This window comes from Dendrobates tinctorius, unplaced genomic scaffold, assembly GCF_039654945.1.
Source record: "Dendrobates tinctorius isolate UK_male_01 unplaced genomic scaffold, ASM3965494v1 ptg000211l, whole genome shotgun sequence".
NCBI lineage: Eukaryota > Metazoa > Chordata > Amphibia > Anura > Dendrobatidae > Dendrobates > Dendrobates tinctorius.
Genome location: NW_027361878.1, coordinates 4,907,517 through 4,924,310, shown reverse-complemented (window position 1 = coordinate 4,924,310; position 16,794 = coordinate 4,907,517). Strand labels below are relative to the sequence as shown.

The window sequence follows — 16,794 nt, the reverse complement described above, 5'->3', positions numbered from 1 at the left end:
GGTTTGGACACTTAATTTTTTCACATTCTTTCTGGAATGCCGTTTAGGCCTAATTCCAGAATTACGGTTAACTTGCACTTACTGGGAAATGCTTGTTCGCGGGGAAGAATTGTAATCCCAGATCCCCATCACTAACGGGGTTCAGTGTGTTATCCGCACCTGTAAGTGATACACGCTGTCCTTTCATTGTAGCACGCATGCAGCCCCGGACATGTAAGGGCATGACAGACCTGTTATTGGCCGATCTCGCGTGCCAGAGCCTCGCGTGTCCCTCTAGTAAGCTGGACACGGACCGCGGGGGCATGCCTGTGTCTCGTTCGTTAACGGAATTAAGCTCGCAATCTGTGCAGCTTTTTTGTGGATGGCATGGTTGAGGTTACCCGTGTTGAGTCCAATTAAGCCACAGGCTCCACTCCTGGTGGTGCCCTTCTGGAGATTCCTTTAAGGAATAGATTGTAAGCTTGCGAGCAGGGCCCTCATTCCTCTTGGTATCTGTTATGATCTATGTGATTATTGTTATGCTGTAATGTATATTGTCTGTACAAGTCCTCTCTGAAATGTAAAGTGCTGCAGAATATGTCAGCGCTATAGAAATAAAAATTATTATTATTATTATTATTATTAAGGTTCAGCTTTGCAACCATACTGCCCCTGGAAGCCAAACACTTTTCCTGACAGTGACATTCTGGTCAAAGAGCGTGATGACAACACGCCTGTACTCCCTCTGCCTAAACAGTCCAAGTGCAGAGAGATGGAAGATGGGGACGACGAGGAGCCCAGACTAGTACAGGGATTCCCTAGTGAGGAGACTTATTTAATTGTTTTAAAGGTTGGGAGCTATTTTTGGGGAGCACGATACTCTGGAGAATGATATCTGGGGCCCACCATGCACTGGAGAATTCCAAAGGTGGACATCAGTCACTGGAGCAGCATTAACAGGGCCCATTATACACTAGAGCATTAGAAATGGGGCACATTATATATGGAGCATTATTTGGACCCATAAGACATTGGAGCTTCATCCATGGTGAACAACATATACTGTAGCATTATGTGGAGCTCATCATATACTGTATCGAACATTATATGGGACCAATGATTCTGTATGGAGAAATATATGGGCCTCATTACTCTATATGGCGCACTATGCGGTGGCCATAATACTGTATGGAGGAATATACTGTCTGTTTTTGGAGCTATTGGAGAATTTAAAATGGATGTCAGTCATGTGATGTAAGAATTGAAGTATTTTTCATTGTACTGTACCGCTATTTCTCTGCCGTATCAGAGGATCATGAATTGTGGCATGTGTTAAAGGAGCCCAGTGACACTCTTTGGCCCTGGGCCCACGAAAATCTGGAGCCAGCACTACCCCCCCCCACAACTTTAGCCAAATAACCCCCAGTTTTCAATGCCTAACTATTATTAAAAAGTAAATTAAGGTTGACAAGCTTAAGGAATAAGAATTGATGTTTTTGGCATTAAAATGGGCACTCTAGGTCTGTTTCCTGTCCTCCACTCACTGCCGACTTTTCTTCCCCATTGACTTTTGCGAAAGTCGGGTATCGTGAAACCCGACTCGACCCGAAAAAATGCAAAGTTGCTCATCTCTAGTTACAAAGATTAATACAATAATTTTATTATGTGATTATTTTAAAACATACACTATTTTTTGCACATTTTAAAGGGGCTGTCCCCATGATTCTGAAGTCACTCTAAATTACTGCAAACTTGTGAATCATACACGCTATGAGGATTCTCTGGTGCAGGCGCAGGGAGAGGAGGGGGTGTAATAATAATAATAATAATAATCTTTATTTTTATATAGCGCTAACATATTCCGCAGCGCTTTACTGTTTGCACACATTATCATCGCTGTCCCCGATGAGGCTCACAATCTAAATTCCCTATCAGTATGTCTTTGGGTGTAACCGCAAGTATGCGATGTGCAGACTCCCCGACACATTTCGACGACTTGAAATGCTCTTGCATTGAGAGAAATCGCTCCCATCTATTTGACACGTGATTGCATATATGCAAATCACATCCTTAAGATCACGCGCCTGCTGCTCCCGGGCTTGTAGCCTTAGGGTACCATTACACTAAGCGACGCTCCAGTGATCCCGACAACGATACAACCTGGGAAGGATCGCTGGTGCATCGCTACAAGATTGCTAGTAAGCTGTCAAATAGGCAGATCTACTCAACGACGCAGCAATGATGCGGCAATCTATATAACGACCTCGGCGGTTGTTGGGACCTTGTCACACAGCAGCTATTCTGACGACTCACGCCTGTGTCCATGAGTTCTGCATCGCCAACGAGGTCGCTCGCCAGCGTCAACCACAGCGATGCATGCTGGCCAGCGGGACGCCAACGATCAAAAAATGGCCTAGGACATTCGAGCACGATCAGCGATATCCAGCAGGGGGGCCAGTCGCCACTATGTGTCACATGTAGCGAGATCGCTGGCGAGATTGCCATTGCATCACAAAATCGGTTACTTTCCAGCGATCTCGCTAACGATCTCGTTATATGAGACGGGGGCTTTAGGACCAACAGCCTAATTGTCAGTTGTTCCCTTGTTTGCCATTACAGGTGGACCCCATTCCATTCTATGAGACATGCGTGGCTGATACCTGCAAATGTAACAATATTGGGGACTGTGAATGTCTGTGCACCTCCATAGCAGCTTACGCCACAGAATGCAGAAGACATTACAGCTGTATAAAATGGAGAACACCAGACCTCTGTCGTAAGTTTTCCATTCCAGTCAATGTTCAGAAGAAAAAAAAAGAAAATTCTACTTTTTCTTCCAGATTTAGAGTTTACACAATAAAACTTCACTTACTTTCTGCACCAGCTCTTGCCAGCTGTTTCCTTATCATGACATCATTGAATGGTATTACCTGTATATCAATAAATATAATTGTCAATTTGAATATTATTTACATGTGGATATTTTGCATCAAATTCATTATCTAAACCTTTTTCTTAGCTTTTTTCTGTGACTACTACAACAAGGATGGCCATTGTGACTGGCACTATAATCCTTGTGGTTATCCCTGCATGAAGACTTGCCGTTATCCTGAAGGAGAATGTGAATCTGAACTACAGTTGCTTGAAGGTGCTTAGATAATAGATACAGTATATTAAATTGTCAATACATGGGTGTATGAATATAAGATTTATTGCCAATTCTTTTTACTGTTGTCCAATGGCATCACCACATTTGATAATAGAAGTCTTAGGAGTGCAGCTGACTGTCGAGTGCTACTGGGAAAGGAACAAGTGAACTATGGAGAAAAAAGGGATATTTTATTGCTAAAAAATAACATATCAAAACCTGAGTAAATGCAAATTCTGCACAGAAATGTGTTGCTTTAATATTTTTTTTTTAGCAATAAAATGCCCCTTTTTATATTTCATTCACTTGCTTCATTCCCAGCAGCGTTTGGCATTCATCTGAACACCTGATTCCAGAGGAACACTGCCACACAGAACAGCATCCGACAACCACTAAGAGGTGTACACTATTCTAACCACTAGTTATTGGGGAAACCCTGGATGTTTGGGTCCGATGGGTTCGGCCAAACAATTAAAAAAAAGTTTGGTTCAGGTACCAGAACAGTACCCGAGCCCGGACTCCATTCAGATGAATAGGGGGGCCTGAACATCTATTGTTTTCCATGCTGTTATCTGCATGACAGCATGGTAAACACTGCCTCTGATAAGCGGTAAGAATATTTCTGCCGGTCAGAGAGCTGCAGTTCCCACGCTGTCAGATGACAGCATGAGCCAGCAGCTGTGATTGGAGTAAAAAGTTTACCTCTGGTCATAGGCATCGCTGATGGGAGAACTATTTCCATCAGCCTATGCCTGCTGTCGATCATAACAGCGAGAGCAGGTGGTGCCGGCTGATGGGAGTATTCATCAGCCGGCACCTGAACTATAAATAAATACATTTTAAAAATGGTAAGGGTTCCCTTGTATTTATTATAACCAGCATGTAAAAATTGACAGCTGCGGGCTGCAACCATCAGCTGTCAGCTTTAATGTGGCTGGTTATCAAGAATTAAGGGGCCCCCACACTGTTTTTTTAATTATTTAAATAAATAATTAAAACAAACGAATCAGGTCCCCCCATTTTTGACAACTAGCCATGCTAAAGCAGAAAGCTGGGGGTTGGTATTCTCAGGTTGGTAAGGGGCAGTGCTGAGCTCAGTGAGTTCACCGCAATTCAGCATAAGAATTTTTTTACAGCGAACTGCACTGAACTCACAGTTATCAGACCAGAGAGCACCCCTCTCCTTCCTTTTGTTTTTTTATATTATCACAGTATTTGCATTACTATTATAGGGCCTTTTGCATGGAGAACATACATAGCCAATTAGAAAAAGAAGATGCATAGCACAATTAGTATCTGACCTTATCTAGATACCACTTCAAAGGCTGAGAATCTCCTCAAGTTAAGGAGGGAATTACTAGAGAGTTGTCTGGACACTTATAGGTATTATTACTTCCCCGTTTGTTAAAAGCTATGGAGCACATGCTCGTCGGCGCCAGCAGGAAGCAGCCGATGAGAAACGTCCCAGGACGTTATCGCGCGATCAGCGATAACCAGCGGGGGAACCGGTCAGAATCCGATCTCGCTTAGTGTGACGGGGCCTTAAGAAATGCCTAATGTTCTAAGAGTCTCTCTTTTTTGAGCTGCTGGAAAGCAAGGAGGCCTATCTGTGTTCGCCCCAGGATTGTTATATAGTACCTATGAGTGTAGCAGGTATAGCAGCAGCTATGGGGATTAATAACTACACGGAAAATAAGGTGGTAAAAAATGTCCTCTCAAACAATGATCTTATATCATATATTGGATAGGACTTCAGAATATACAGAATATATAATATACCCAGATGCCTAAGTCAATGTGCATATGTATAACCTAAGGTAAAGAAATGAACACTAAAAATCCTATGCTTATTAAAGTTTATTGAATATAAAAAAAATGCAAAGTTGAAAGCACAAAAGCCTCACAACAGCAGGATGCATAAAATAGACCTGCTCGCACAATATATGACAAATATAGAATAGTATATCCATGTATTACACACTTCCAAAGGAAAAAAGAGGACAGCACCACCAATACCGCTAACAAATTGTCATATCGGTGTAATCAAATACTGCAGGCTTTACCTCAATACTTCGGGTGCTCACCCAGAAAAACAACAACATGAATCCAGCTTAAAAACAGATGAAAATGGGTAGCACTCACCAATCTTTAAAAGTTCCATTCTTTATTGATAGTGTTTTTAAAACATCATGGCCGGGAGAGTAAGGAAAGGAGTGTGCAGGTGCTGACGACGGTCGTTTTGTGCTTGCGGTACTTCTACGGGTCAATGTAACTTTTAAAGCTGTATCCATGTATTAGAGACTAATAGTCCTGTAAATAGTGATAATACTTTGGAATGGAAAGGTGCTTAAGTCTTAGTTCCAGCCAGGTCAAGTGTCCTTCCATCCCGATGTGTTTCATCCTGCTTCTTCAGGGGGCTAAAGAAACAGGACACACTCCCTGAAGAAGTAGGACGAAACACTGGTTGTGTTGGGGAGACACTGGACCTGGCTAGCATCTGTGACCTAGGCACCTTTCCATTACATTATTTACAGGACTATTAATATCTAATACATGGATATACTATGCATAATTATCATATATTATGTGAGCGGGACTATGTTATGTGTCCCTCTTTTCAGAGGCATCTATGCTTTTAACTTTGCATATATTTATATACATTTTGTATTCAATAAACTTTATTAACTATAGGATTCTGAGCGTTCACTTCTTTTGCCCTAGGTAGATTGACTTACGCATCTGGGATATTAGGAAAAGTAAGGTGCAGTTATCTTGAGGCCCCCATGGTATGTTTTGCTATACATTACAGCTGTGTGCATTACTGCCCTTCTTCTGAATCACTGTCGGAGGCTTTACCACAATGGTGTGCCTTCCATTATATATAAAGGCCACAATACTCCTGTGAACAGAGACTAAATTGTTATTCTTGAAAATTAGTTTTACATTCTTCATTTTTTTAAGGCTGTTTCCCAAAGTGCGGTGCAGAACGGCCCTACTTTGATGAGGAGAACCAAATGTGTATCCATGTACTAAACTGCTCAGTCTGGTATGTCACTTTCCTTCACTTCCAAGGGTTTTTGGATCTTTACTTAAAATATTTCTTCAGTTGCAGTAAATTACATAAACCTTTTTTCTTTTCTTTAAAAAACAAATTGATAAATTATGCTAATGTAATTCATATAACGCTGCACAACTTTTTTTTATCCTATTCTGAAAATGAAACCTGAGGGCTGATAGGAGACAGGAACATGTGCCTGCAAGGAACAAAGATTTTCAGCAAAATGAATATATTTGTTATTAAAAAATAATTAGTATTTCTATGGCGGATGAATTCTAGCTTTTCTGTTGCTTAAAGCAAAAATTAAAATGTGCACCCTTCCTTATCCAAAAGTAGCACCCCGTAAACCGTACACATAAATACATATCATCAGGGACGAAAGCGTACATATAAGGATATATCAGCATCCAGCAATGAATGAAGCGTATATAGCAATATGTATAGGCAATCAGTAGTGAATAATCCCCATGTGTAATCACAATACACATTCATTAGCTATGCGTCATCACCAGATTATAATTAATGTAATTAATACAATAATCAATCACCCATACCCATCACCCCGGTTTATTAGCAAAGTAACAATAATTTGCAGTTATAATCCATCATAAGCCATTCACCATCCCCAGTGCCTCCCAATGTACATTGTCACGGACAGTAACCATGAAGACGTGCAATAATCATTCATCACATGCTCTTTACAGTGGATTCACACCATATAGTTATCATTTCCCGATAATCGTACAGTCTAAACATGCTGCCTATCACCTGAGCAATGAGCAAAGATTTCGTTCAGTGGATGAAATGATTTTCAGGCTGGCTTAAAAATTATTGTTCTCGGCAACACAGCATGTGCTATCAAGGACAATTGCAGTCTGTGTCAATAGAATTATCTATTATCGATCATTCCGCGCAAATTTTGAATGCAGTCAGTCTGTCTAAACAGTCTGTATTCAGCAACCTCCAATCTACGAATATGTAGCCGATCGGTGGTCATTTAATGCCACAAGTTGGCTAGTGTAGTTTTATAGGGTCCCCTATTCTAGCCCCAACCCAGTAATAATGTCTCTGAATGGCATCAGTATTTATACATTAACAGTTTCAAATGTACATGATCAATAGTGGCAATGTGTCCATAAAAATTGGATGCTATATAGTTGATTCGTTTGAGATTCATTTTTTTTTTCATTGCACATCCATAGTCTTGAATAGAGTTGAGCGACTTTAGTCGGATCGGGTTTCATGAAACAAAATTTGTTTCAGATGAAACTGGTCCGACTAGGGCAAAAAAAGTCGGAGTTTCGTCCGAAACCCGACCCCAATGCAAGTCAATGGGAAATAAAAGTCGGCATTGAGTGGATGAATGTCAAATTTTGTTTCATGAAACCCGATCCGACTAAAGTCGCTCAACTCTAGTCTTGAATAGGTGCGTGTCTTCCAAAATACGGAAGAGAATACTGCATGTTGCAATTTTTCACACAGTCACTCGGTCCGTTTGAAAAGTCTGTCGTCTGAACAGCCCTATTGAATAACATTGGCCGCTGTCAGTGTGGTATGCAGTTTTTATTCGTACAGCGCGGGTCCATATAATGCTTTTCTCTGAACAAGCCCTTAATTTATTACATGATAATAATGTATCATTTATTTGCTTATTAACTTTTACGTTTGTTTTCTTTGTTTTAAAAGTTCAGACATGCTTTGTGATGAGAAGACAGGAGGTATGTCATTTTCAAATGATCATTTTTTTCTTAGATAGAACTTTATTTTTCTTTTAGATTTCATGTTTAACCAAGAAATATAAAGGGAATTTATTCCTGCATTTGCTCTACTCTTATAGAGTCACATGATAAAGGGCCACATTGTATTTGCAAGATAAGCTGCATTTTTTTCCACTTCTCACCACGTGGCAAAAAAATGGTCGAAATCAGTGGCCAACGAAGCTCTGAAAATTGTATTAAGTTTAAAGTCAGAAATTGGAGCAAGCAGGGGCACCAATCTATGTGGCTTTACATGCAGGCCAATATGCCACATTTTTAAGAGGCAGGTGCTTAAAAAGTTAGCTACATTTCACGTTGGTCTTCTTTAATCTTGCTTTCACGTTTTAGTTATAAAACAAGTTATAATTGCCTATCAGAGATGTGTCAGGTAAGCTATAAACTATAGTCTGTAGGCTTAATGGACATGAAAGATTTATGTGTGCAGAGACTGTAAAGATGCACAACAAATTTTCCTAGGCATACTGCTTCAGGTTGTAAGAGTGTTGCTATATAGTGCCTCTTTATGCAGTGGTGTAACTAGAGTCTGATGGACCCCAGTGTAAGATTTAGGGTTGGGGCCCCTCATCCTGAATAATTAGATATATAAATACTCCCTCCATCCTTTTATATATGTCCCTCATTTTAGCATATGTGTCCCTCATCCTGGTATATATATCCCCCATCCTGGTATATGTTCCCTGTTCTGCCACTGTTCTTTAATGTATAGAAAAAATAAACCATTAAACTCACCAGGGGTGTACATAAAGTCATGGGGCCCCATAGCACAAGTATAATCCATTCCCCATAGTCGAGGACCCACATCCAGTTGAAGTTTCTGCTGGCATTGACGTGACTCTGACCTGCCTGGCCTGGTCTCAGTGGCGACCGCTGTATCCACGGTTGTTGCGCCACTGCCTTTATGCTCTTTAAGACATTAAGTTTGGTAGTTGCAAATAATGTTTGATGGCTCAATGTAATTAATTTTTATTTTTTTCCCACATTTGCTCACACTGGCTTCTATGAGACTATTCTAGAAAGGCTTAAAAAGAGGAAGATACAATGCTGGTGGTAGACTAAGGCCATGTTTATAAGTTCAGTATTTGGTCAATATTTTACATTGGTATTTGTAAGTCAAATTCAGGAGTGGAACAATCAGAGGAAAAGTATAAAAGAAACATGTCACCACTTCTGCTTCTTTCACATACTTCTGGTTATGGCTTACTAATATTGATTGTTATATATGTAATTGTAAAATCTATAAAGTTATCTCATAGTTCATGTCATAGTGAACATTGACGTAAGGGCCCCGTCACACATAACGATCTCTGTTTAACAGCTCACCAGCGATCACATAGCGATTCACCAGCGATACTGACACATTGATATTGTTGTCGGGATCGCTGGTGAGTCGCTATGTGTGATGGTACCTTAAAGGGCCTGTCACACTAAGCGATATCGCTAGCAATATCGCTGTAACGTCACTGGTTTTTGTGACGTTATAGCAATATCGCTGGCGATATCGCTATGTCTGATACTTACCTCCGACCGCTCCCCCACTGGTTATCGCTGATCGCGCGAGAACGTCCTGGACTGTTTCTTGTCGTCAGTTTCCTGCTGGGGCTTCCTGCTGTGACGATGAGCGACGCGTGGACACGGGCGGGAGGACATCTTCATCGCCTCGTCTGACACGTAAGTAGCGACCCCCGACCCCTGCGATGTCGCTGGTGAGATCTGCCTGTGTGGCAGCTCACTAGCGACCACTTAGCGATGTACCAGCGATCCTGACCGCGTCATATCACTGGTCGGGATCGCTGGTACATCGCTAAGTGTGACAGTACCTTAAGGCTAGCACACTATTAACCTAGCCATTATCTTTATTCTGCTGAGACCCCCACCTGCTGAAAACAGGTAATTAAATGTGGATATCTGATTGATCATGTACACAAATTCCAGGCACAGCTTGCAAAAGAATGTGGAAGGCAACAGATTCATGTCCCAAGCCTCCCTATAAAGAGAACTGCAAACAGACTGCTTTGTTCGCATTCCAGTAATAAATATTGTTTTTTTTATGAACAATGTAAACCCTATAGTTATGGCAGGTGTCGTGACAAAGTGGCGAACATAACACATTGACTCACATCACGGGGTGGTCCGCGCATTAGTTCCAACTTAAATCTGACAGACGAATGACAACACATATGTCATGTTTCCTATCCATGAAATGCTAAAATCATAATAGGAAATATGACATATGTATCTCCGGCCTGGGACCTCTAGTGGCACAGATATCCAGAAAGTTTTAAAGCTCTTAATTTTTGGTACCCTTGCCACATGATGTGACCAGCCCCGATATGAGCTTACTGAGAAGAGGTATGTGGGTGTGATTTTTATCCAATAAAAGCAGATTTTGAGTTTCTGATGTTGTCAGTCCTGGAAGACACAATTCTCTGTGGTTCTGTGCTGTCTCCCTAAAAAAGAAGTGTTTCCCTCCACTACGATCCATGCCATTTCCTTGGCACAGGTTTAGTACATTTCTTTTGTTTATCCTTTCTATTTCATGTGATTGTATATACTGCATGATTTTTTCCCATTTTGTAACATCTTTGCATATTTTTATAAACACTTCCTACTTTTCTGATTAAATATATAAAATTTAACAGCTTTGTTTCTCTTGCTCTATAAACTGCATCCCTGAAGCCATACACTATAACGGGTGTCCAATCAGCCTGTATAAATGATTGGTGGTGGCAGGAGTACCTTTTGTTATTGTGGAGTTTGTCAGTGAGTATTCTAGGATATATATATACATATATATCTTACATGTGATGGAATTGAATGCAAATGTAACATGGACTCATGGGGTGGTAGTCATGGGTATGTTCCTTAAGCAACAGTCAGTGAGCACCCCGGCATGTGAAAAGACAAGTGAAGTCCCAGTCCTGTGGTACAGTCAATTACCTTCATCACACGTACACTTTGGCTGCATGGGACCAGACCTCAGGAAACACCACAAGCCACAGTTCTGTCCCAACAGTAAAACTTTACTGGGCACAGTGAAAACAAGACAATGTTTCCTGTACCTTCCCTACAGCCTCGCATGTTGCATGCCACTGGCTCTAATCCTGGTCCTGAACCCCATATTTCTCCTCGGGTCGATCCCGCAGAGCCAGTTTCCATCCACGCTGCCTGTCAGCCTAGGGCTGACCTTATCCCCATAACTGGGGAATCCTCTGTCCTTGCTATGGTTCATGTCCTGCCCTGGGCATGCCTGCCCAGGCTCTGCTCTAAGAGCAGGAAGTCCTTTCTCTAAGTCCCTGAGGCTTTGCACTGTCCCCCTTTTAACTCCTCCCGACTAATTAACCTTTAATACCCCATTCTGTCCCTGAGCTAAAGAATACATTCTTTTACATTACAATAGTAAACAGCACATTACGCAATATAAGAGCATTAATAAAAGGTTAGGAAGCCGCACATTGCACAGGTGGACAGTGTTCAGGAGAGAGAAGGCAATTGAGGGTCCCCGCTACCTCCTGACATGTATATACTATATGTTCGCTGTGAGTTCCCCAATAACTTGCCTAGTAGTGAAAACAGCCTTGGCCTCATCCATCACTCGTCAGTTGATTGTGTTGTTGTTCTGACGATTGGAGGCGGTGAACTTTTGCTCCTTGACAAGTTGGTATCAGCTGGGAGATCTGCATGATTCCTCGGCTTTGTTCTCCTGACACTGATGTAAAATTCTGACCAAATACTGAACATTCTTTTATGGCAATATTTTATATCTTGCTTCGGTTACCATTTAGAACAAATTTATATGTCTATGCCAAACTATAATATGTCTGTGTTCTTCTTGCTTAAGTTTCTGCTGTCAGGGAGCTAATTGATTTGGACAAAGGTTGTCCTATTCAGATTTCCTGGCAGATCAAATGCAAATGTGGCCTAAGGTGGAAATACAATGATGATTCAGGTCTGTGTGACCAAAATATAACTTACGGTGGTTTTCATATGGTTTAAGGTTTTCCTTCAGAATTTCATATGAATTAAAGAAGTGATAACCTCACAAACTGTAGGATGTGCAAAGGCCTTCAGTTACTCTAGATAACCTAGTATGGTCCCTGACCCAGGTGAAGAACCGCTTGGAACTGGGTGTGCTCTTAAAGGGTGTGTCAGCCCTGGTGTATTTTTCAGCAAGAATACACACTGTTAGGATTTAGCTCCATTTGCATGGTCCCCGTACAAGTTTTCACGTATACTTGAGATCTTGTGACAAATAGATTCTTAGCTGCTTTCCCCAAAAAATACATTGAAACATTGAAAGTGCATGAGAATCTAGTTGGCACAAAACTACATTAATAGGAAAGCGTTTTTCTACTGTATACTGTGATACTGAAAATTGCAGTATAAAGTATAAGCAGTAAAACAATCTAAAGGTAACTAAAAATAAAGTAAAAAGTAATAAGTAATGTTTTTAAAAAAGTATGTCAGTATTTGACTGCGCTTGGAATTTTTTCCCATTTTTCAGTACATTATATGGTAAAATGAGTGGTGTGATTCAAAACTACAACTCATTTCACAATATACAAAACCCTTGTATGGATGTATGGATGCATAAATCAAAAAGATAGGGAAGTAGGTGAGGAAAATGGACAAGTGCAAAAATGAAAACTGACCCATTCATGAAGGGGTACACAGTGCATTGCAACCTAAGCTCTAATGCAGTGGTCCCCAACCTGTAGATCGGGAGCCACATGTGGCTCGCGGTCCCATGAATTGTGGCTCGTGACTGTCTGCTAGCTTGGTGCATTAGGTCCAGGTCTAGCAAACAGGTATGAAGAGAACATCTCAAAATGGTGAATTTTGTGAGTAGCCCTGCAGAGAAGAGCAGATCTGGATGCATATTTACTGGTCTTAGGGGTTTAGAGATGTTTTAGGTATGGTACTCAGGAGGATGTACTACGTGTTAGAGGAGATGCTCAAAGCTGGATGTGACGGTGTGTTGGGAGTCCTTGATGGGAGAATACTGAATAGAAGTATTGTGAGAACCCCTGGATCTCAGTGTACTGCTTTGGAATGATTTCTGTGGAAAAGCTTTGGTTATCATTATATCTGTAATGGGAGCTTTGGTTGACACTACTTTTGAAGGAGATGGGAGCTGGATGTGGCTCGCGCCCCTCTCTCAATGCTGAATGTGGCTCGAGAACCTTTCTCTAAACTGAATGTGGCTCTCAAGGTCAAAAAGGTTGGGGACCACTTCTCTAGTGGTTGTTCACAATCCTGGTCTATAGCTTATTGGTATGTATAGTGATTGCCAATAATTATTTTCCAGTTAATACATACTGTAAATGCAAGGCAATTATATTAGACCACATGTAGAAAAAAAATGCTATAGTTTTGTTTAAAAAATAAAGTTATAAAATAAGCTATATTATAAAATATATATTTGGGAAACAGTGCCATTCTTGTTCATAGGCCATGACTGGTATTGCAGCTCACTAGAGTGTGCAGCTGAACTGCAATACCAGACATGACCCATGATCAAAAGCATCACTGTTTCTAATCACACACAACCCTTTTCTGGTAACATATACAAGACAGCAACTATTTATATGTTAGATGTAAATTAAAGATGGGTGTTAACACTCCCCCTTTCTCTATCGTCTGACAGAATGCTTGTGTTGCCTCAATGGAAAGACTTACCGTGATGGAGAATTACTCACAGAAGTGGTTAATGGCCAGTCATGTGTTAGTGGATTCTGCATCAAGGGACAAATTGCAATGTATGAAACAATTTGTGGAATAACTTACAAAACTACAGGTACTGTAAATTAGTATCATGTATGGGGCAAGGCAACGTCAAAGCAGATTTTTCAGTTCAATATGCTACCTTATCCAAGAGAGGCGCATCACAGCTAAAAGTCTGTAAAGTTAGTAACCAAAACAGGACAAAGAAATATTGTGCCAGGAGTGCTGAAAACCAAAGTGGACTCATCGTTATGAGTCCGCTGTATTCATGAACAGAAAACTCGCTCTGCCTCTATGGCTGGTGATTGATAGGCTGCTGAGACTGGAGTAGATCAGACAAAGGCCGCCCTCATGGGTACAGCAGAGTTTTCTAGTTTCTATCAGCCCTCCTCTTAGCCAAATTGCATATTAGTCTGAAAAATCCATGTTTACTGTTATAAAGTCAGTAAAAGTGCTTACTGCTTTTGAATTTGTGACAAGACCCGCATTGTGTATTACCCAGTGCACACAGTTAGCCTGTTAATGGCTACATGAATTCAAGAAAGTCGAAATCCAGTACTTAGGTTAAAAAGTTGTATTACTTTATTTGCATCCTCTTAAAGGTAGGTTCATACGAGCGTATAAAAAATCATTTAGATTTTCATCCAGAAAAGCAGAACAACTTTTTTCTCACTCGCCATCCGTGTCCAATTCATTTTTTGCAGCAGTCAAATCAATTTCAGGACCATTTAGAGTTTTCTATGTTACAGAATTGAAATGTGTCCGTAAATATCGGATACTAGACTTTGGCTCCGTACGACATCTGATTTTTTTTTTTATGTACTCATAAGGTACTGTCACACTTAGCAATACACCAGCGATCCCGACAACGATATGACCCGGTCAGGATCGCTGGTGCATCGCTAAGTGGGCCCTATAGACTTGAATGGGTGAGTCTTATCTGATTTCCGGAAGAAAAGAGCGCATGCTGTGATTTTCTTGACGCGCAGATTTGGCTTGTGAAAAAAATGTGTTCATCTGCGCCGCCTCATCTAATAACATTGGGCCGAGTGCTGTCTGTTTTTTTTTCAAGGACAGCATTTGGATAAAAAATGCAGCACTAAAAGACACACATTAGCAGCGAACTCCAAAGCACATGCTGGAAAAACTCCAAGGCGTTTCGAGCTAAACACTGGTCTGGTTCTCAGCTGTAAACAATAGATGTAAATGGGATTATTTGTGCAGTGCAAGTGGATTGTCACTGCTTGTCTCATGAATGGAACTAGAAATAAGTGAATAAATTCAAATGGAATTGATTCAACAAAATGGCGCCCACTAAATGCCATTTTTCTGAGCTGTAAGGGGCCTTCAAAAGGTTAAAAAATTCTTATACTCACCACTCACCTCTCAGGCTCCCCGATTCTCACTGTCACCCATCTGGTCTTCATTGCATCTTCTTATTCCCTGTCACTCGTGCTAAAATTTCCAGATTCTCACACTGAGCTGGGAATTCCAGTTCTGATGATGCCTGGTTCTGCAAATGCGCGTGCAAGGTAATGGACCATGTTATGATATCATGACGTTGTAAGCTTCAGAAGATATGACGATGACTGCGCGGGTGATAGTGAGTATCGAAGGGGCAGGAGAGGTGAGCAATAAGGTGAGTATAATGATTTTTATCTTTTTACATATTACATTTATTAAGCTCTGGGGTATAGAAAGAACCAAGAGCATAATAAGGGACATTAAATTTCCTGGTAAAAATCGTGCGATCTGGAAAATTTAAATTTTACCTGATCGACTCATCTTTAAATGGGACGTTTTCTTTCATTTCTGTAACAATTTTGTTATATGTGAATTTACCCTTAAGAAGAAATGCAGACTGTGTCTTATAATACTTGTAAGGATTCGGACTCGCTTAGGTGCGGCGGGAGTCAAACATGAGGCACGTTCCTTTAAAATTTCACATGGTTTATTACTCCATAAACCAGAGACAGCACATAAACAGTCCTTAGCTGGGCTGTGTTCCCTCAGGTCCTGTGCACACAGGTCAGGGCAATGTCCAGAGCAGCGCTCTATCTGCAGCCGCAGACACAGGAAGGCTTCTCCTTCCTTGGAACACAGACCACTCTCTGTAGTGTCGCACCTGGACACATGGAAGTCTGTCCACACTCTGCCAGACTTCCTCACAGTCTCTCTCACATGTGCCAAACACCTTAATTACATAGCCCTGTAACCACACCCATAGGTGAGGTATGGATCACATGAGCTGGTCACATGGTCAGGACTTCACCACATGTCCTGAACATACACATATCTTCAGGCAAAACAGAGTACATTCCGCACCCAGTGCACTAAATGACATCTTTAGTGCTCATGTACACTATAGGCAAAATACTCCGGGTTGCATCGCAGGGAGCATCCCTCCATGTGACATATCTCCCATTAACCACGCGTTCACCTGTCACACCACATATCCCCCTCCTCTGCCTAAAGCCGTGGGGCTTGGCACTTTCTATTACTCGACCAGAGATCCTTCTCGGTCGTCTCTGCCAGTCAAATCGTCTATCAAAGTCAGGCCCTGCTAGTGAACTCTTCAGTAGGCATCCCTTATCCGACTCTGTCTTGTTCTTTGATAAAGATGGGCCCACGTCAGACCACCCGCATCCCCGGCGGTCAGTATGGTGTTGCGACTCCCTTGCCCCCATACCTCTTGTCTGGACTGACTCTTTGTCACCACGTCTTCTACAGGGTCTCCTGCCTAGGTCACTCAGCTCTGAGCTAACTGAGGCATCACTACTTCCTCTTCCATCAGGCCACCTACTGTCCTCTCTCTGCTGGCCATTTCTCCTAAGGTCTATAAGGTCCCGAGAGCAGCCCTTCCATTTATCTCTATGTACTCTCTTATCTCCATCTTTAGGACTTCCAGTCTTAAGTGAACCTCTTTGCCTTTCTATACCGCGAGTTGAAGGAGGCGGCCATCTTCTTTCCATTTCCTCCAGCTCTCTACTGATCTGCTTCCTCTCAAGTCTTAGCTGCTCTACTTCTTTCAGGTATGACACGCGATACTCCAGGAGCATCCGGATATTCCCAAGGCTTTCCATGGACCCGACAACGAGGAATGGAACCAT

The 16,794-nt window shown here is 41.5% G+C and overlaps 1 protein-coding gene across 1 annotated transcript in view; it reads left to right on the top strand.

Annotated features, from left to right (window-relative positions):
• LOC141058203 (mucin-5B-like) overlaps positions 1–16,794 on the top strand; it is a 90,150-nt gene that overhangs the window by 55,660 nt on the left and 17,696 nt on the right. Inside the window, exons 16-20 of the mRNA XM_073554350.1 lie at positions 2,599–2,755; positions 2,999–3,127; positions 6,089–6,173; positions 7,872–7,903; positions 13,608–13,757. Coding sequence (XP_073410451.1) covers positions 2,599–2,755; positions 2,999–3,127; positions 6,089–6,173; positions 7,872–7,903; positions 13,608–13,757 — 553 coding nt within the window. The remainder of the gene's footprint in view (positions 1–2,598; positions 2,756–2,998; positions 3,128–6,088; positions 6,174–7,871; positions 7,904–13,607; positions 13,758–16,794) is intronic.